We start from the raw sequence: 22553 nt of genomic DNA, 5'->3' as shown, positions 1-22553 counted from the left end.
CAATAATTTTGCCAATTTGGCAAAAAAATAATTACTAATTAGTTAATAATTACTAAATAATTAGTAATTTTGTCAATTTTGGCAAAATTCGCAAAAAGAAAAAAATTACCTACTAAAATCACTAGCCAGTTGTGTCGAGTTTAGCGAACCGAGTATATTTTAATTTCATAGCAAATGGAACAGTCCATTTATCATAAAGGGGAGGCCGTATACTCGAATAAACCTTTTTAAAGCTGTTAGCTGTTAATAAATTATTGCTTTTAAAAAATACTTAAATTGTATTTTTGAACATCTTATTTATTTTATATAATAATTAAATTCACTATCAAATGTCATTGATGTTTTATTAATACTTAATTCAAAATTTAGTTTGACATTCACGAAGTGTCAAATGTAAATAACCTATGCTTTGCTTAACAAATCGAGATTAAAAAACTAGCCTACTTAATAGCAAGGATTTCAGCTGGGCGTGTAGTGTGTCTGCAGAAAATAAAACCATTGTGACGTCACATTTTAAACTTTGAGGTCGAGTATCTCGAAGACGGTTAGAAATATCGAAATGCCGTTTTGAGACTTGGATTCAGAAGAAAAAACTACATAAGAATCCATCCATAAATCTGATCTGAGTATTGCAGAAGCGGCAACGCATCATCATCATTGTTTGATTTGCTTGTTTAGATATAATGCTAAGTAGAAATGCGTTCAATGATTGTCCCCGTTTAGGATTTAGTCCTCTTCAGGGTTTGAGGTGAATGTAAAATGTGGCAGCAAAAGCAAACAGTCCGAAAAACACACTGGGGCAAGTGCCGTATCCTGGTGTTTTTTGGATTCCTGGGTTATGCCGGACGGTGGTGTCCAGAAGGCTGAGAAGTCAACAGAGAAGAAAGTTTGATGGATTGTTGTTGGTTCCATAGACATTTACGTGTACTGTCCGTGCTTTGCTCTCGACCAGTCTCCCTAGAAACCATTGTACAACGACAGGCGAACCTGCGTCCCTCGTGGGCGGTCAGGAGGTGGCTTATGAGCGCAGCGTGGACAGTGAGCGTTCGAGTGGAGAAAATAGTTGCGGCTATTTTCTTGGGACGAACAGGTATAGTTGTGCAATGAAGTTGGGAAACCGCAAAAAACCAACTTCTCCCTGTTCGGGGTAGGGAAGAGGATATGTTAAAGGTGGGTACGGTAGGCTAACGGGGTAGCCTCGAGGATGTTTTCGTACTCTACCGGGAGTTCGTCAATGCATGTTTGCATTAGAGCAGACGGTAAATGAATCTTTTTGTGTTTGGGCTTTCGGTAGAGTACGTGGCCGGAAGATGAACAGGAACATTTGAGAGTTTCTTGTGTGTCGGAGGGGGGATCGTTGATTACTTTGATTGTGAAGTTCCTGTTCAGAGAGTTTATTCTCTCGGTGATTTTGGGGATGTTTGAAATGTTATGGATTTCGTTTGAGGGATATCTCCAGTGCTCGTAGTTGCATATACGCAAGATTCTACGTTCCGCTCGCAACAACCTCTCTTGTTTTGCTCTTGTGCAAAGAGAGTAGAGACATGACTTGTACTCCATTACGGGTCGAATAAAGGTCTTGTAAGTGTGAATGAGAGTCTTCTTGTGTGTCTTGCCAATTCGTCCAGAGAGAGGGTAGAGAAGTCTGGCCCTGTTTCTTACCCTATCTAAAGTTGCCTTTAGATTTGCGTCCCAGTTAAGAGTCCTGGTGAACAGTACTCCCAAATAGGTTGCAGTCGGGCTAACAACAAGCCTTTCTCCCAACAGTCTCAGCGGCAACGCAATAACACACACACTTTTGCGAATTTATAAACGAAATGTTTTCGTTGAAAATGTATTTTGAAGTTATGTACCGGGTGTCCCAATAAGAATGGCTCTCGGCCATATCTCAGGAACCGTTTATAGTACAGCTTTGGGAAAAAAAATTTATAACAAAAGTTGCCTCGAGAAAAGCCTGGAAATTATTTTCATATTTGTAAGTCCACCGCTAGAGGGCGTAATTGAATATCAAAAATTTAAAAATCAAAATTTTACAAAATTTACATAATGAAAGGGCACTGAAAATCCGATCATCGTATTCTTCGCAAAATTCTGCGAATATTTGATTTCACAAGTGTAACTCTACCTTTGCAAATAAGAGGAGGGGGTGAGTGGGACCTTGTTATGAAAAATGGCTGTAAGTCCGGTTCTGCTTAATCGATTTTTGCAAACTTGGTCTCGTTGAAAACAGATCTTTTTCGTTAATGTAAGAGTTATAATTACGAAACAGCCTATTAAGTAATATGCCAGCTAGGGGGCGCTATTTTATGTTTTTCAGAAATCTAGTTTTCTTTGGGAAATATTAAATACAAGTATGCACTTTTAACCCTGTATTATAAAATTAAACCAAATTATCAACAGAATAACGAAAACCGCATGTCGATACCTTTTTTCTATCTCGAGATATCTTAAGAAACGTATAAATTGTAAACAAACTGATAATATCACCGGTAAACGAAGTTAAGGAAATCAAAGTGAAAACAGGGAGTGTGCTATGGAAACAAATTAGAGCGGGACACTTGCGGAGTGCCGACAGAAGTGAATATTTCTCATAGATTCAATTATATTCGGTTCGATTCAATTCGATTCCATTTAATTGGATTTAATTTTATTTATTATAATTATGCTTATAATTTAATATATTTAAAATATACCCAATTTAATACATAATATATATGGTTTGTCAAACGTAGGAAAGAGTATGAAAATCTTACAATCGCCGAAATTTTTAAACTTTTTGCTACGTTTGACAAACTGTACTAGTGATTTTACCCATTAATTTTAGAATTAACAAACTTTCAAAAGAAGTTTTACTTCAAATTTGATAGTGAATTTAATTATTATTATATAAAATGAATAGTATGTTTAAAAATACAATTTGAGGATAAGTAGGTTGAAAGGAATAATGTAATCAACAAATTTAAAAAAGTCACCTTTGTATAACGGCCTCCCCTTTAATGAGAGTATCGAAAAATAAATGAACTCTTCCATGCATTATTTACGATTAAGATTTACACGAAGTATTTACTATAATTCATCAGTAATTAAATTTTTAAATTAAAAAATATCGGTTACATCATTAAGAAAAATAATAATTTAAAGCTTTATGTATCTTTATATCTTATTAATCCTAATTTTAACGGGTAAAATCACTAGTATATAATATTATATATTAAATTAGGTATATATTATATATTTATATTAAATTATAGATATAATATATATTAAATAAAATTAAATCTAATCGAATGGAATCTAATTGAATCAAACGAATATAATCGAATCTATAATAAGTATTTACTTCTGTCGGCATTCCACAAGTGTCACGCTTTAATTTTTTTCCACAGCACACTACTTGTTTTCACTTTGATTTCCGTAACTTCGTTTACAGGAGACATCATCTGTTATGTTTAAAAATTAACACGTTTTTTAAGATATCTCGAGATACAAAAAAGGTATCGACATGCGGCTTTCGATATTCTGTTGATAATTTAGTCTAATTTTGTAATACAGGGTTAAAAGTGCATACTTGTATTTAATATTTTCCAAAGAAAACTAGATTTCTGAAAAACATAAAATAGCGCCCCCTAGCTGGCATATTACTTATTAGACTGTTTCGTAATTATAACTCTTACATTAACGAAAAAGATCTGTTTTCAACGAGACCAAGTTTGCAAAAATCGATTAAGCAGAACCGGACTTACAGCCATTTTTCATAACAAGGTTCCCACTCACCCCCACCTCTTATTTGCAAAGGTAGAGTTACACTTGTGAAATCAAATATTCGCAGAATTTTGCGAAGAATACGATGATCGGATTTTCAGTGCCCTTTCATAATGTAAATTTTGTAAAATTTCGATTTTTAAATTTTTGACATTCAATTACGCCTTCTAGCGGTGGACTTACAGATATGAAAATAATTTCCAGGCTTTTCTCGAGGTAACTTTTGTTATAAAACTTTTTTTCCCAAAGCTGTACTATAAACGGTTTCTGAGATATGGCCGACAGCCATTCTTATTGGGACACCCGGTACATTCAACCTACGGGTCTATAAAAAGTAGACATGTTTTGCAAAAGCCTCAACGACGCGTGTGAATGTTTAAATTGCTTCTTTTAATTGCATCTTTCCTAAAAAAAAATAATTAAAAATGAAAATATGACGTTTTTGGTGGCGGGGAGGAGGTAGGGGGTGAATGTTTAAAATTGCGTCTTATTTTTTAATCACATAGAACGTAAAAGAAAAAAAATTGAATTCTTATAGTCATTTTGTCCATCTTAACGGGGGTACCCTTTATCTCAGGAGCTTACTTCCTCTTCCGCTTAACTTTTGTACTCTCTCCCGCATTTGAAAATAAAATTTTATGAAGCAACAATTTTACTTCAATCACTATAAACTAGGGTGGTGCGAAAAAAGTCAAGTTGATAATTCCGTATCGCTATAGTGCGGAAAAGTTGCAATTGGTAATTACAAGAAAAACAAAAAAAGAATTATTCCGATCCCGCAACGGATCTAAAGATTATGAAAAAAATGAAATTTTACCTTTTTTTCAAAAATTTCTATTTATCCTTCGAGCACGTTTTATTTATCACTATAGTAAAATTTATTTACACTTTGCATGGTTGAGTACTAAAAAAAAATTGTTTTACGCATGTAACGGATATTTTCCAATCCTGCAAGGTCAATCAAAATCTATAAAAAATTGAAATTTTTGATGATTTTGAAAAATTAAAGAACATTTAGTTATCTCGTTTTTTTGCTACATTGTGAATCTCTTCTCCTGTTTAGATATTGCATGACAATATTTAAACAACCCAGATCTCAAAACGAGGGGGTGGTTGCACTTCTAGCTCCACACGCACGTGTTTTTTACATTATTTACATATGTACATTTCTTTTTCATCTGTTTGTGTCCAGCTCATATAGTATGGTATAGTTAGACCCAAACCCAGACATCCAAAGTGAAAGTTATCCTCCAACACCAAATTGTTCTATATGGTCCACATAATGTTCAGAAAAAAGTCACACCATTTTGAGCGTCGGGTTTGGGGGGGGGGAGAGGGGGGAGAAATCTGCAAATTCCTATTTTTTAAGTTTTTCGTCAATATTTCTAAAACTAAGCGGTTTAGCATGAACAATCCTCTACACAAAATTGTTCTACATTAAATTTGAAATAAAAAAGGCCCTATGCATAACCCTTCTAAAATGAACGGTTAGAAAGTTACGGAGGTAGTATAATATAATTGGTCCAAAAAAGGCCTAACCCAGACATCCAAAGTAAAAGTTTCCTTCAACACCAAATTATTCTATATGGTCCACATATTGTTCAGTAAAACGTTACACCATTTTGAGCGTCCGGTTTGGGGGGGGAGATGGGGGAGAAGTCGGTAAATTAGTAGTTTTTTTACGTTTTTCGTCAATATTTCTAAAACTATGCTTTAGCGTAAGGAATGTTCTATAGAAAAATATTCTAAATAAAATTTAAAACAAAAAAGGTTCTATACATAATTGTTATAAAACCAACGGTTCCAGAGTTACAGAGGGTGAAAAGTGGAGGTTTTCGATACTTTTTATATTTACCGATTCCTGCCCCCTCCCTCCCCCCCCTCCAAACCCGACGTTCAAAATGGTGTGACTTTTTGCTGAACATTATGTGGACCATATAGAACAATTTGGTGTTGGAGGATAACTTTCACTTTGGATGTCTGGGTTTTTGGTACAGTTATATCATAAATATTGCCCAAAAAATATAAAAAGTATCGAAAACCTCGACTTTTCACCCAAAAAAACTACTAATTTACCGGCTTCTCTCCCATCTCCCTCCCAAACCGGACGCTCAAAATGGTGTAACTTTTTACTGAACAATATGTGGACCATATAGAACATTTTGGTGTTGGAGGAAAACTTTGGCTTTGGATGTTTGGGTTAGGCCTTTTTTTGGACCAGTTATACTATACTACCTCCGTAACTTTGGAACCATTCATTTTAGAAAGATTATGCATAGGGACTTTTTATTTCAAATTTAATGTAGAACAATTTTGTATATAGGGTTGTTCATGCTAAACCGCATAGTTTTAGAAATATTGGCGAAAAACTTAAAAAACTACGAATTTACCGATTTTCCCTCCTCTCCCCCCCCCCCCCTAACCCGACGCTCAAAATGGTGTGACTTTTTTCTGGAGATTGTGTGGACCATATAGAACAATTTGGTGTTGAAGGATAACTTTCACTTTGGATGTCTGGGTTATGCCATCTTTTGGATCAACTATACTATACTAATAGAGAAATAACAACAAGGAGAGTGCTTGGTTGCATACATTTGATTGTCACACTAGACGCTAGCGACTCGATGAACTACTTACTGAACTACACGGCTAAAAGCGGGCGTGGCGGGTTATTTAAAATTGTTCTAGATTTCACTTAGCTATGAAGATCTATTTACAAAAACAAAATTGTATTTTTAAGTTTTCTTTATACCCCAGGCTGTGGGTGAAAAAACGTGATATAATTCAGGAATTTTTGAAACCTATCAGGTGTTGTAAAGGACGATGCCAGGAATAACTTCTACTAAAATGTAACCAAAAATATTGTGCGCTTTTTTTTAATTGCGATTTTCATTTGTTAAATTTGCAATTTTTATTGATTTTTAATTGTGTAGCTGAGGATATTGATTTTAGAGAAAGACTTTTTAATAGAAAGTTGTAGTAAATTAAAAAACCTACAATTTGAGGTACGGTAAGTTTAATTTGGTTAATTGGTTATTGCAAAACAGCCTGCGAAAGGTCCAAAATGGCCGTTTTTTACAATTGCATTATTTATTGTACAAATAATTTTTTTTAATTTTTTTAAAGCTTTACAATGAAGATCTTTCGATTCCAAACATAAAAAAAAATTGTAAAGGCAGATTAACGAATTTGTTGCTTAGATATTATAAATTGTTTATCCCAGGAGGTCAAATGTCGAAGGCTATAACTTTTTGAAAAAAAATCGTAGAAAGTTGGTGAAACATCCAATCTCCTTCGAAAGAGTTATATTTTCATATTCTGATGTAAATAAATGCGTAAAACATTTTTAAACCTCTAATTTTTGGATTTGAAAATAAGGGGGCAAATTTCGTTATAAACATTTAGAGCTGAAGCGGCCCTGTACATCCTATAAGTTTTTAACTTACATATTATTGTTGCTGAAGATGAAACGAAGATTTATAAAAAAATAAAAAATTTCTACGACCAACTGAAGCCGAGATAATTTTTGGGTTTGAAAATAAGGGGGCAAATTTCGTTATAAACATTTAGAGCTGAGGCGGCCCTGTATATCCTATGAGTTTCTAACTTACAGATTATTGTTGCTAAAGACGAAACGAAGATTTATAAAAAAATTAAAATTTTCTACAACCAACTGAAGCCGAGATAATTGTTTTTTTTTCTTAAATCATAGTGCCTTTATTTATAAAAATTAAGAATTTATTTTACAGTCATCGACTAAAGAAAGACTTATATTATCCTAAAATGAAAATTATTATAAAATAGAATTACATTTAATTATTAAAAATTATTTTTTAAATCGGTGCTTTTGCAAGCGGCCGAATTTTGCAAATCGCCCGGCTCGGAAAATTTTTACGTAACTTGTATTAAATTTTGACAGAAAACAATTTAATAATATTACCATTATAATATACAGTCTATTTACCACTGTATTTGTTTTTCTTGATAAACTTTTATATGTGAAATCCAAAAAGAATAGTCACTACAAGAAGAAAAAGTTTTATATTGTATATTATAGTAAGAAGTAACATTATTATTATTATATTTATATAACAATGAAAAAATTAAAATATAGTTATATATTTCATATACATATATATATATATATATAATTTTTGTAATATTATTTCTTCAGAAATGAAATTTCACATATAAAAGTTTATCAAGAAAAACAAATACAGTGGTAAAAGACTGTATATTATAATGGTAATATTATTATATTGTTTTCTCTCAAAATTTAATACAAGCTAAGTAAAAATTTTCCGACCGCGCGGATTTGAAGCGAGCCGGGCGATTTGCAAAATTCGGCCGCTCGCAAAAGCACCGATTTTAAAAATAATTTTTAATAATTAAATGTAATTATATTTTATAATAATTTTTATTTTAAGATAATATAAGTCTTTCTTTAGTCAATGACTGTAAAATAATTTCTTAATTGTTGTAAAGAAAGGCACTACGACTCAAGAAAAAAAAACAATTATCTCGGCTTCAGTTGGTTGTAGAAAATTTTTATTTTTTTATAAATCTTCGTTTTGTCTTCAGCAACAATAATCTGTAAGTTAGAAACTCATAGGATGTACAGGGCCGCTTCAGCTCTAAATGTTTATAACGAAATATGCCCCCTTATTTTCAAACTCAAAAATTATCTCGGCTTCAGTTGGTCGTAGAAATTTTTTATTTTTTTATAAATCTTTGTTTCATCTTTAGCAACAATAATCTGTAAGTTAAAAACTCATAGGATGTACAGGGCCGCTTCAGCTCTAAATGTTTATAACGAAATTTGCCCCCTTATTTTCAAACCCAAAAATTAGAGGTTTAAAAATGTTTTACGCATTTATTTACATCAGAATATAAAAATATAACTCTTTAGAAGGAGATTAGAGGTTTCATCAACTCTCTACGATTTTTTTTTTCAAAAAGTTATAGCCTTCGACATTTGACCTCTTGGGAAAAACAATTTATAATATCTAAGCAACAAATTCGTTAATCTGCCTTTACAATTTTTTTTTATGTTTGGAATTGAAAGATCTTCATTTTAAAGCTTTAAAAAATAAAAGAAAATTATTTGTACAATAAATAATGCAATTGTAAAAAACGGCCATTTTGGACCTGTCGCAGGCTGTTTTCCAATAACCAATTAACCAAATTAAACTTACCGTACCTCAAATTGTAGGTTTTTTAATTTACTACAACTTTCTATTAAAAAGTTTTTCTCTAAAATCAATATCCTAAGCTGCAAAATTAAAAATCATTAAAAATTGCAAATTTAACAAATGAAAATCGCAATTAAAAAAAAAGCGCACAATATTTTTGGTTACATTTTAGTAGAAGTTATTCCTGGCATCGTCTTTACAACACCTGATACGTTTCAAAAATTCCTGAATTATATCCTGAAATCGACCTATTTTTCACCCACAGCCTGGGGTATTAATGTTTTAGTGTAAAAACCTAATTTCTATGAAATAATTTGGAAATTGTAAGATCATTTGGAAAAAATTACAGAAAAATATTAAAAATACAGTTATATTGGTTTTGTAAATAGGTCTTCGTAAAACATGGGAATAAACACTGGGAAAAAAACTACACACCTTTTATTTTTATTAATCTTCACGAAGACCTCTTTATTTATCTTATATTTTACAAAATGCAGATATTACTATTTTGATTAGTAGCCTAAAAATATCTAAAGAAAAATATTATACAATACACAGAGAACTTTACTAAAACTAAATAAAAGCCTTTAAAATATCAACTCTTACAGTAAATCAGTTATTCCATATTTCTCTCAGAACTTTTCAGAAAAATAGAAAATAATATAAACACTGGGAAAAAAACTATGTACATACATTTTATTTTTATTAATCCTCACGGGCAGGGCCTAGCCCCGTGAAGCACCTGCCTCGGGACCGTATTTGAATGGGGCCCGGAAAGATCACCAAACTTTAATTTATTACAATAACAAAACAAATTTTCAAAATTCTTTCATTTTACGAATAAATGATAACCATAAGAGTTATAATTAAGTGGATAGGCGCAAACTTTCGGTTCAGTGCTCTTTAAATGCATTCATATTTTCGAATCCTCAAAAAACTAATAAATATTTTTAAAAAATTTAGACGCAGAATGAAAGATTACATTATTACCGAGGGCCGAATGTCCCTTAGAATAAATATAAAGTTTCTTTTGAATAAGATATGTATTTAAAATTAAAAATCACACTCAATTTTCTCTTTTTTTCACCCTGTATCTTATTAAAATAAACATTATCGAAATTTCAGGGACTTTCGGCCCTCGGTAGTAACGTAATCTTTCATTCTGCGTTTAAATTTTTCAAAAATACTTATTAGTTTTCTCAGGCTTCGAAAAAGACGAATGCTTTTAAATAGCATTGAAGCCGAAAGTTTGCGCCTATCCCCTTAAACAATGTTTAATTGTTTAAATATAAATTTTATTTATTGTTAATAAAAATTTTATTTTCTTGTCCAACTATTAAATAATACATTTAAAAAATATATCATACTTGACCTTAGATGCATAAGATACTACTTGTCAATACGTTTCAAACTCATGTTTAGTGAACAAATTCGGTTAGGCCGTTTAGAAGTTATTAAGCTACAAAAGTATAATCCAATTAACGATTATTTCCTAAATGGTTTATGTAGTTGTAGTGGCTACGACGCTAATTTGATCTGGCAACGGGCAATCCAAGTTCATTTACCGGCCATCCCAATATTTTTTTCAATGTATTTCGAATAAAAAAAAATCTAGTGTACATTCGATAAACACTAGATCATTTGGGAGATAATGTGACCAAGGTGACCATTTATAAAGCTTAACGTGTAATCGAGAAACATTGCATTCAACTTTATACATTTAATTTATAAATAACTTTGAAAAACTCCTGATACAAGAATAAAAAACCGCCAAACGCCGTAAAAATGAGTGGCGCATACAATATTCCAGCAAAGTTACTCTTTTGTGGCGCGTTTTACTTCAAATTGGGCAAATATTATGAAAAAATCTTTTAAAATAAAACTAGAATTTTGTTTTGAATCAAAATGAAAATAAATTTTCGCGCCACGTAATATTCATATCAGATCTTTTGTAGCTGGAATATTGTATGCGCCACTCATTTTTACGGCGTTTAGCGGTTTTTTATTCTTGTTTATTTATAAATACAGTTTTGTTCATGAAATAATCTTACCGAAGTAAATCGAGCGCTTAAATTTGCCTATTTGTGTTCTCCTCGTGACAATTTGACATTCGATGCAGAACTAAAAGTAGGTATATTATGGATATTTTCTTAAATGTGACAGTTGTCAAAACTAGGAAACTGGTTGTCATTAAACAAAAACAATCTACTTAAAAAATTCTATCGGTAATTTTCTACAGTAGATTATTCCCACTATAATTTTAATCTGATTGGACAGAATTAAACACGTGATCAAAAATCCTACTATACGATTGAAAGTTAAAATCATTAAAAAATAATCACTGTAATTTTCATTCTCGTAGGTTTCTATTGGACAGAATCTCTATGAATGAAATAATCGCTGTAATTTTTATTCTTGAAGGTTTCTATTGGTCAGAAGCTCTATAAATGAAATAATCAGTATAATAATGTAATTAGATTATTCTCAGTATAATAATAATTCATTTGGTGTGCCCATCCTATTGGAGATCTTCTTCTTGGTCTTCGGTCTTCTACTATCAATAGTTCCATGGTCCCCGTTCTTCTGGCTATGTGGCCGAAGTAATTTAGGTATGTTCTCTTTATGTATTCTGTCCAGGAAACGCGTAGAATTCTTCTGTAGACCGACATTTCGAAGACTTCTACTAACCCCGAGCCTAGTATTCCTCGTTATTGTTCGGTGTTTCCGTATTTTAATTAATTTAGCTGTTGGGTTCCGGGCCATTGCTTCTCTGCGTTCTACGTCAAGTTTGTGTACTACGTCAAGTACACAAATCTGCCTACAATTCGAAATTAGTCACTTGGTGTATGTGCGGCAGATTATTATTTTCCCCGTCTACGATCATTATTTTTGTTTTTCCGATGTTGGTCTTAAGTTCGAAATCTTTGCTTATCTGACGTATCAGTTCGTTGATGGTAATCATTTTGATTTCATTCGCTGCTAGTATAAATGTGTCATCTATGTATCGCAAGTTACTGATTTTTCTGCCTCCTATAGTGAATCCTCCATCCTATTCGTCTATATTCTGTCTTATTAAATCTAATCATACTTTATCATAGACAGCAAATGGAAAAATGAGTAATTATACTTTTAGGTTCCTCCTCTGAAGAAATACACAATGATGCTAACAGTGATTTGAACTTGGACAAACGTTTCGTAGGAGAGGATACAAAAACTGTTAATAATGCATTCACTTGTGCAATTTGTTCCAAACAGTATTCATCAGAACGTAATTTAAAAAGACATATGAAGTCGCATGATGGTAAAGAAAGACGGCATGATGATGATGAAAAACCGTTTGAATGTGAAGTTTGTTTCAAACGGTTTCGAACTAATTTTGAAGTAAAATCTCATATGAGGACTCATACTGGAGAAAAATTTAAATGCGAACTTTGCCCCAAAGAATGTTTTTCCAATTCTACTTTAAAATCGCATATGAGACGGCACACCGGAAAAACTTTTTCATGTCAAACATGCTCCAAACAATTTAAAAGAATTTCGAAATTCAAAGCGCATATGATAACGCACAGTGGAGGGAAAAGAGAACGATTTTTCACATGTGCGATTTGCTCCAAAACATTTTCAACCAATTATAACTTAAGACTACATTCAAGATGGCACACTGGAGAAACTTACACGTGCGAGGTTTGCTCCAAACAGTTCGTTAACCGCCATTATTTCAACGTCCATCTGAGATTGCATACGGGTGCAAAACCTTTTCAATGTGAAATTTGTTCAAAACATTTTTCACTTAAGTCCTCATTAAAAGTGCATATGAGGGTACATACTGGAGAAAAATTTAAATGTGAACTTTGCCCCCAAGAGTGTTTTTCAAATTCTACTTTAAAATCGCATATGAGACGGCACACCCGAGAAACTTTTTCATGTAAAATATGCTTTAAACAATTTATTAGAAGTTCTAAATTCAAAGCGCATATGTTAAAACACAGTGGAGGGAGTAAAGAAAGGCGTTTCACATGTGCGATTTGCTCCGCAACATTTTTACACAAGAAACATTTAGCACGACATTTAAAATGGCACACTGGCGAAACATATACGTGCGAGATTTGCTCCAAACAGTTCGTAGACAATCATTATTACAAAGTACATCTGAGATTGCATACGGGCGCAAAACCTTTTCAGTGTGAAATTTGTTCGAAACATTTTTCACACAAGTCAGCAGTAAAAGTACATATGAGAACACACACTGGAGAAAAACCCTTCAGCTGTGAAGTTTGCTTCAAACCGTGTATAACAAGTTCGGATTTAAAGGTTCATATGAGAATGCACACTAAAGAAGCGCCTTATGGATGTAAAATTTGCCCTAAGAAGTGCGCAACAAGTAGTAGATTAAAAAGTCATATGATGGTGCATATGAAAGAACATCCTTTTAAGTGTGAAATTTGCCCGAAACAGTATAAAACAAATAAAGATCTTCAATTGCATATTAAATCGCACACTGGAAGAGAAACTTTTTCGTGCGAAGTTTGTTCAAAACAATTTTCTACAAATTCTTCGTTGAGCTTGCATATGACAACACATACTGAAAGAATACGCTTCACATGCGAGGTGTGCTCCAAAGGATTTTTCAGCAGTGCTAGTTTAAAAGTACATAAGAGGGTGCATACGAATGAACTTTTCCCGTGTGAAGTGTGCCCTAAACAATTTCTAACAAAATACTTTTTAAAAATACATATGAGAAGGCATACAGGAGACAGGCCTTTCCCCTGTGAAATTTGCTCCAAACGGTTTGCAATGAATTCTGAGTTAACTTCACACATGAAATGGCACACTAGAGACGTTCTTTTCACATGTGAAATTTGCAGTAAACAGTTCGTTACCAAGACAATATTAACTAGACATATTATGAGAATTCATACGGAGGAAAAACCATTCAAATGTGAAATTTGCAGTAAACAGTTTTTTACCAAGACCGAATTAACTAATCATTTGATAACTCATACGGGGGAAAAACCATTCTCCTGCGAAATTTGCTGCAAAGGGTTTGTTACCAAAAGATCATTAACTAATCATGTGAGAACTCATTCGGTGGAGAAATCATTCTCCTGTGAAATTTGTTGCAAACAGTTCGTTGCCAAAGGATCATTAACTAATCATATGAGAACTCATACGCGGGAAAACCCAATTCAAATGTAAAGTTTGTTTTAAAAATTTTGCAACTAGTTCTTAGTGCAGTCAATGGAGTTTTTACTTGAAGGTATGATTCCGAACAAGACTGCAAACCGCAGACTCCAGCAACAGACTACAGACGCCACTACTGGTTCATATGGTTTTCTATAAACTGTATGTCAAGCACAGCGGCACTGTCGCCATCGTACGCAGAACGCCGCCAACACTGACCGCAGTACTGCTCCAGAACCAGTAGTCTCACAGACCGCAAAATGATAGTATGTACTTTTGCTGGTTCCAAATGAGTTTTTGTGCAGTTGTGGATTAATAGAATTTCTTGTGACTCTCGTATTGACATCATCCTGAATAAAACTGGATATAAAATTCGACTGCTTTTTATTTAAACGACAGCAGCTTCTGAATATACATTGCACGCCAAAATTAACATATAATTTTAAAAGCACAATTTCAGTTGTAATGAAAAAATTTTGTTTGTTCTTTTGTGCTTTACGGTTGCTTTTAGAACATATGACATAAAAAACTTTTCTTTTTTTTACAAAAAATATATTGAAACAAACAATTTAACATCATAACTCTAAACATCTAAACCAACTAACATCATAAATAAATGACGGAATTGAAATTTTTTTCAAGAAAGTACTAGTACCGAGTATGTACTAGTGGTGAGTATGGCCTCTTCTGTCATTTATTATTTATTGACAACGATCTCTCATACTAAGAATTACCGTTCTTATATCTTGGTCAATTTGATCCCAAATTTCAACTAACCGTAAAAACAGTTCATCTAATGTGTTTGGAGTATTAGGTAGTTGTAGTCAGTAACGTACTGATAGATCAGCGGGCCCTGATTCCAGTTGGGATGCGAGCCCCCCGAACAATAAAAACACACATTGTGTATCAAAAGTTTTTCATAAACATTAAATATAAATCATCATATTTTTGTAAAAATTTAAACTAATTTAAAACAGTAAATTAATATTAATCCTATCCCTTTTCATACTGATATGGCTGATCACTTTACTCCAGCTGTTTTTATAAATAATGAAACTCAAAAATTTTCTACATCTATGTACATCTCCAGTCATAATTAAAAACCTTAATATCGGAAAATTAAAACAGCTTTGAAGAAATGAACATTGGAATGCAATTTATATCAACAAAATGGATTCTCAAATTATTGTATGATACATTTCTAAATAAGTTAAATAATTACATACAAACACCGAGGGAGATAAAAATCTTAAATAAAAAAAATAGCAAAAATAAAACCTTGGATATCGGTGGGGTTGATATATTTAATCAAGCGACGAGAGTTTCTTAAAAAGGAATTAATAAAGCAATGTTCGCCAACGCTTAAGGGAATAGGCGTAAATTTCGGCTCCAATGCATTAATTTTTTTCGAATACTGAGAAAACTAATAAGTATTTTTAAAAGATTGAAACGCAGAATGAAAGATTACGTTATTGCCGAGGGCCGAAAGTCCCTGAAAACTTCTTTAATGTTTATTTTAATAAGTTATAGGGATGAAAAAAAAAAGAAAATTTAGTGTGATTTTTAATTTTAAATGTATAATTCAAAAGAAATTTTTTATTTAATCTAAGGGATTTTTCGGCCCTCGGAAATAATGTAGTCCTTCATTCTGAGTTTAAATTTTTCAAAAATATTAACTAGTTTTTTCAGGATTCGTAAAAAATGGATACCATGCCTGTGGTGATATTTTCCAAATCGAACATTGGCTATCTTTGTAATACAAAGCACTCAGTTGAACAGAATGTGGTGACAAGACATTGACAAACAAGCTTATTTGACACAATATTTGACACTGACACGGCTTTAGCAATATTTTGAGTAGTTTATTAAATAATATGGATGGTGTATCTGATAAATAATTGACTTAAGATGTGACATGAATAAAAAGTTATTAATTGTTTATTCATGGAAGATCCAAGCAGAGAATACACCAGGATAAATTCTGTGATCAAAGTATTTTGTTGTTAATATGTTCAAAATGTATCTAAGCGTTCCATAGTAACAATGTATTATTAAAAAAATCACTTTTACTCTTATCTCGATTATTAGTTTTAATTGTATAGTATATATATTATTATAATCACGGAATACATAGTTGGTGAAAAAATGATCATATTAATTAACTGAATTAATATTTTAAGCGATTATACAAGTAACGGTTATCCAAGAACATTCAAAAGCCATCTCTAAGTTAACCATGACAATGCCATTGTCAACCAATGTTTATATCTCCATACCAGTAAGAATTTTACTACACGTAATTTGCTGCGTAAAGAAATAAAAAGTAGGTATAGTCGGTTCGCTAAACTCAGACACAACAGGCTAGTGATTTTAATAGGTATTTTTTTTTTGTTTTTTGCCAATCTTCCCAAAATTGGCAAAATTACTAACTATTTAGTAATTATTAACTATTTAGTAATTATGTTTTGCCAATTTTACCAAGATTGGCAAAATTACTTACTAAAATCACTAGCCAGTTGTGTCCGAGTTTAGCGAACCGACTATATATCCGTAAATATTTGCACCTACGCTCTTAATGTTGACTATAAAATTTATAGAGATAGATAGATAGATATGTTTATTGTTTCTAATGAAAAATCATATAACAAGAGGTTGAGTACAAATTATTACACATAAATAGTCGACGCTTAATGGAGATTTAGTTACAATTATTCATTTAATATAAATGAACGCAATCTGAGTGCATTAATAAAAAAAGAATGTGTGTGTACTTTGTACGCACGTAAGAAGTTACACTTCTATTATATGATTTAAATGAAATTAATATACTTTTTATTTATATTTTGTTTAAATATTAAACTAATTTATACTTACTACTTCTCAAACATTTTTACTAGAACAATGCCAAAAATTAAAATAATAAAAGGATAAAACACAAGAATAAATACGTATTTTCTGAAAATACAATTATATAATAAATATACTTACAATCATAAAATGTATTAAAAAAAACAAAAAAGAAAGTTTCTATTGGGACTCGAACCAGCGCTGATAAGAGCGGTTGGTATTGGAATTCATTCGGCTTCTCCGCTTAGCCATGGACACTATGTGTCATTATTTACGAAGATCGACTAACTAAACGGATTAAACTTGTGATATTTTGATATTTTGAAAATTGATCAAATTATTTTAATTTTGAATTGAAATGATTTAGAATTGAAAAAATACAACAAAACATAGAGTAAAAAAAAACAATATATTAGGTGAATATTGATAGAAATTTTGATGGTAATCAAATTATATAGATAAAAGTATTACATACTATGTATTTTGGCAGATCAAATAGGTGGGTTTATACCCATGATACATTAACAATTATTACGTACCTGTTGCTTTTAAAAACTATTTAAAAGTCACTACAATATTATAAACTTTTTTGTTTCTGTCCTCACAACAATAAAACTAATATATTATACATTTGTTTACCTTTACCTTTACCTCCAAACCACAGCTGCCATATCGGATAATTTTTGACATGTCATTTGAACATCCAATCAGAACAAAGTTATAATGCGCATGCGCCGGGCTGATAGGTTTTAACATATAAAAAAATCACCCTCTATCGCCGGTAAAGAAGTATAACTTCAAAAATGTACACAGTTCCTTAATCTCAGTGGGAGAATGGGTTGTATTTAAAAACAGAAAAAAGCTCTCGGTATTCTCTACAAATGATCGAATAAGGGGTGATCTAAAACACGAGTATAATGGACATTCCAACAAAATGTGGGAAAGAGTCTCTAATTTGTGTAAATTACATATTGAACAATTTTCAGTTTGGTCGATGTGATACGAAATCCCTTTATAATAAAATTTTATGTAAAGTTTAGAGCAAAGTCTGATTTGTGAATAAAGTCTGGTAATATATATGGGAGTTTTTATTTGTAAATAGCTTTGCGGTTGCCTATTGTGTGAGAAATGTTTTAAATAATTTTTTCGATAAGCCAAGAAGCAAAGAGGTGTTAGTAATTGTTTCAACAAGCTTTTGGTATGAGTTTTCCAAGTCTGGCTCAAGCATACAGTTTAGTGAGTTTTTTAAAGTATGATAAAATGCTAATGCGTAGTTTTCATTCCAAGATGGAATTAATGTGTATTCTGGATTGTTGGACTGCTGTGTACATTTTTTATTTATAGCTGACGGTAAATTTAATATCAGCCTTAAAGGGAAGTGACTTCCAGAGGAGGCAAAATATTCCAAAACCTGGAGACTTTCTACTGAAAAAATTTGAATATTTTGCATCCATAGCAAGTCGACAACACTATTACCTGCAGAAGCACAGTAAGTAAATTGACCCGGTATGTCACCTTTAGTTCTCCCATTCAAGAGAGTGAATGAATTTTCGTCCATAAAGTTGAGAAGAATTTCACCTTTGCGATTAAAAATACCGTCACTACTTATTCTATTAGCGAAAATATTACTGTAAGAAATTAGTTCTAGTGGTACTTCACCAGAAGACCCCATTCGGCAATTAAAGTCTCCACCTATCAAAACAGGAGTGTTTGGATACGCATTGTTTACTTCTTGCAAAGAAAAGTTCTAAAATGCTATCAATGTCTAAGTTAGGCTTAAAGTAAACATTGCTTATAATTATCTCCCAACTGTTACAGGATATTAAACAAGTTAACCAGTACAGTGACTTATCTAAAACACACACATTTAAAGGTTTTTTCACAAAAGTTATTAAACCTCCACTGGCCCTGCCGCGAGATTTATCACGAACGGCGTTAGAAAAACAAACATTGCAATTGTCCAAAAATATGGATAATGGCTGATACAACAACCATGTTTCAGATATGCAAAAAACCGAGATGTCCCTAGAAAAATTAGAATTCACGAAATCTTCAATATGGGAAAAGCCAGTAGAATTCCAAAAAGCAATTTGTAATGATTGCTATTTTTCCTGTGAAGTTGTGGTATTTTTTGATGATTTTGATCCTCGGTCTCTTGGTGGTGATATTTCTTCATCCCTGCTTCTTTTGGAGCTGTTAACGTTTTCATTGGCTGCGACAATTTTTGGAACATTGTTAATGTAGCGTATGGTAACAGATTTTCCATCTCGCTTGAGAGAATCCAGTTCTTTTCTTAAATTGTTCAGTTCCTGCATTTGTAAAGGTGTTTGGTCTGCTTTAATAGATATATTTGGGTATGTTTTACGACAGGTTATTTTTATTGCGTAGTATGTCCCTAACAATATATTTTTTACTCATTTCGGCTCGAATTGGTCGATTTTTACCATGCACTGGTTTTCCAATTCTACTAACTGATGAAATTTGTACTTCTTTGCCGATATTTAACAAATTTAAAATTTCTAGAGTGTTAGCCATATCTGAATGTGAAGTTGCATTAAGCTCTGGTAGTCCGAAAACTATTATGTTGTTTTCTCGCTTAATCCTTTCACAAGTTTCAGCATACATTTCAGGCAGAGAAAACCCCTCGGGAGAACCACTATTGGCTATTTTTTCAACTTTTGTAGCTAGATGATCGTGTTCGATTTTTAATTCAGATATATTATTGATACATAAAGCAATTGGCTGGCATGTGTTGCAATTTGTTTATTTAGATTCGAGATAGATTGTTGGCAAGCACTAATATTTTGTTTACATTCCGAAATTCCATTTTTTAGATCATCAAGTCTCCCCATAAGTGCATTAAAATGGGATATATTGAGTGATTGTGTACAATCAACTTTACAATGATTGCAAATATGCTCCTGTACGAGTTTATTTGACGGAGTTTCGCTAAGCGATGTACACTTTCTGTGGGCGACGCTTTTACATACTGAACATGAGACTTCATCGGGGCATGTTAGAATCGAGTTCGAGCAAACAGAACAAGTGGGAGGCATTGTGGTTGACCGTGAATTGATAATAATGGCAATGAATGATTGATATCAGTATAAAATGTCAACAATTTTGATTTGGATAAATTAAATCCAGGTTTCCTTTTTGGTATTCGAATGGTTTTCACTTGTAGTAAGAAAAGTGTAACTTACAACATACTGAACATGAGACTTCATCGGGGCCTGTTAGAATCGAGTTCGAGCAAACAGAACAAGTGGGAGGCATTGTGGTTGACCGTGAATTGATAATAATGGCAATGAATGATTGATATCAGTATAAAATGTCAACAATTTTGATTTGGATAAATTAAATCCAGGTTTCCTTTTTGGTATTCGAATGGTTTTCACTTGTAGTAAGAAAAGTGTAACTTACAGTTTGTAGTGCAGCACACTGAGTGGCCTTTTTTCACTTTTAAATACAGAACTGTTAAATTTCTTGACTTTACGCACTATACTTAACAACATACATGTGTTCACGTCTGCGGTCGGCACTCAACCAATTTATAGAAATAAGCTTAAAAGTTTATTAAAAAAACGACTTCTATCAAATTAAAATTCATGAAGCTGGTGCAAACACAAAAAAAATGTGGAATACTATAAATATAAATGATAGGTATATCTGGTCGGAAGCAAACCCCTAAAAATATTATACATCTAATAACATTATATCAACAATCACAGTAAATTTTAAATAAATATTGGTATCTATTTTAATGTGGATTACCGCCGAAAGCCGACGTGATCAACCAAAAAAGAAGATGTATTTGGTGATTTTTCTAGTGACCTTCTTGGGTGTGAATCTGTCTCTTTAATTTACTCCTCCTGGTTTAAAAACAAAGCATAGTGTCAATTGACTTTCAAATCCTTTCTACGAGGATATCAAATTTTTTTCAAATTCAAATTTATTCAAAAATATGTGTGTACAACATTTTACATTTAGATCCTATATTATTAGTGTCGACTGACTCAGCACCATGCCTAGGCAAGAGTTGTCTGTTTTGCGCTACACCAAGTCAATAGACACTCTATCAATTATTTTACACAAAAGTAGTATTACGGTTAGAAGTTAGAAGTAAAATTAAACATCTAACGTAAAGTTAATGCTACAGACCAAGACCGACGGTATACGGTAAACCACATTGGATGTTGAATACCTTGATAGTAAACTAAATAATATTATTAATACGTCGCTGAAGAGTTCTAAAAAACAACTGTTTTTTGTATAAAACCACACTAAAAATCTAAAAATTAAAGGAATAACGCAGAATACACAAAATATTGCCTATAGGTATAACTTAATTATACCTATGAAATGCCAATAATGTCAAAATTTCATAACAGTGGAGCAAACTTCTCTCAGGTTGCACCAATTACAAACAAACATTACGGAGCAGTAAATTTGAATTACACCTCCTGGTTTAAAAACAGAGCATAATAATATAAAATATATTAAATGTAATAGTATAGGCTTATTATTCAACGAGCATAATGATGCATTCGACTCATGTCGTAATTCATCTCGAACAAAAGGAGTAAAGGAGAATGGAACGTCGACCTTATTGTTTTGAGATTATTTTTATAACACTAAGCAATACTTGCATTTCCTAAATTTCCGAAATTTTACAACTTCGTAGTTTATAACTTAATTGATAGATCGTGCTAATACAAGTGTTTGGGTTAGCAGATACAGGCGGTTAAACAAAGTGTTGGAACCATCGCTTCGGATTATTGCGGGCAGGTAAAAACGAGTACAGAACCTTTAGAAAGGCGTTCACTATATTTCTTCAAACATTTTGTTTTCAATTTTTTTTATAAATAGGTAGGTATTCTATTTATTTTATAAGTAGGTAGATATAAAAAAAATACCTACTACAAAAAAAATAAAAATTTATTAAGCAGTTACATTTTCTACTATGTACTTGTGTAGTTCAAAATGTCCCCATCAAATTAGAAAAAAAAATGAAGCAAAAATCGAGTTAGAGCGGGCCCCTTTGGGACCCGGGCCCTGGTTCCGCGGAACCATGCTCAGTACGCCACTGGTCGTAGTCGTCTGAATACGATGTTCCAAACATGTTCTATTGGATTGAAGTCAGGAACAATGAATGTTCCATTCATCCATTCGTTCATTGTTCCTCCATCTTCGACGTGCAAATGATGTAGTACCGGCATTTATTGATTTTTAATCTATTTTGTCCAGTGTGTTTTATGTTATGTGTTAATTTGCCAAGCCATCTCTCTTACTAAACAAATGTTACGACATTCTGCTAGGATATCTTCCTGATTTTATGAAACGCCCCTGATGATGCTGTAGGAGCGAAAGTATACTTGGGCAAGATTTAATAAACTATGTACTCGTAATCTGCCTTTTATTTCCATAAATTTCATATATTGGAGCATTCAACCTACTCCTATTTTATTTATGAATGTAATCATAAACAGTGGAATAAAAGGATCACACATTCATTTCGCAATAGAGAAAACGACCCACACACAAAGATTAATAACTTTTTATCGTATTAAA

At 32.3% G+C, this 22553-nt stretch overlaps 1 protein-coding gene across 8 annotated transcripts in view; it reads left to right on the top strand.

Moving 5' to 3' along the window:
• The window catches only part of LOC126881436 (gastrula zinc finger protein XlCGF57.1-like), a 132219-nt gene that overhangs the window by 25023 nt on the left and 84643 nt on the right, over window positions 1-22553 (top strand). Inside the window, exon 2 of one of the 8 annotated variants that reach the window (XM_050645719.1) lies at window positions 12088-13478. The exons of 6 other annotated variants lie outside the window; for them this stretch is intronic. In XM_050645719.1, coding sequence (XP_050501676.1) covers window positions 12088-13478 — 1391 coding nt within the window. Of the gene's footprint in view, window positions 1-12087; window positions 14510-22553 lie in introns of those variants that run through there. One more of the 8 variants, XM_050645713.1, reaches the window with a different exon arrangement.

This window comes from Diabrotica virgifera, chromosome 3 (assembly GCF_917563875.1).
Source record: "Diabrotica virgifera virgifera chromosome 3, PGI_DIABVI_V3a".
NCBI classification, from domain to species: domain Eukaryota; kingdom Metazoa; phylum Arthropoda; class Insecta; order Coleoptera; family Chrysomelidae; genus Diabrotica; species Diabrotica virgifera.
Note: the sequence above shows the minus strand (reverse complement) of the source record. Positions and strands in the feature narration are given on the sequence as shown.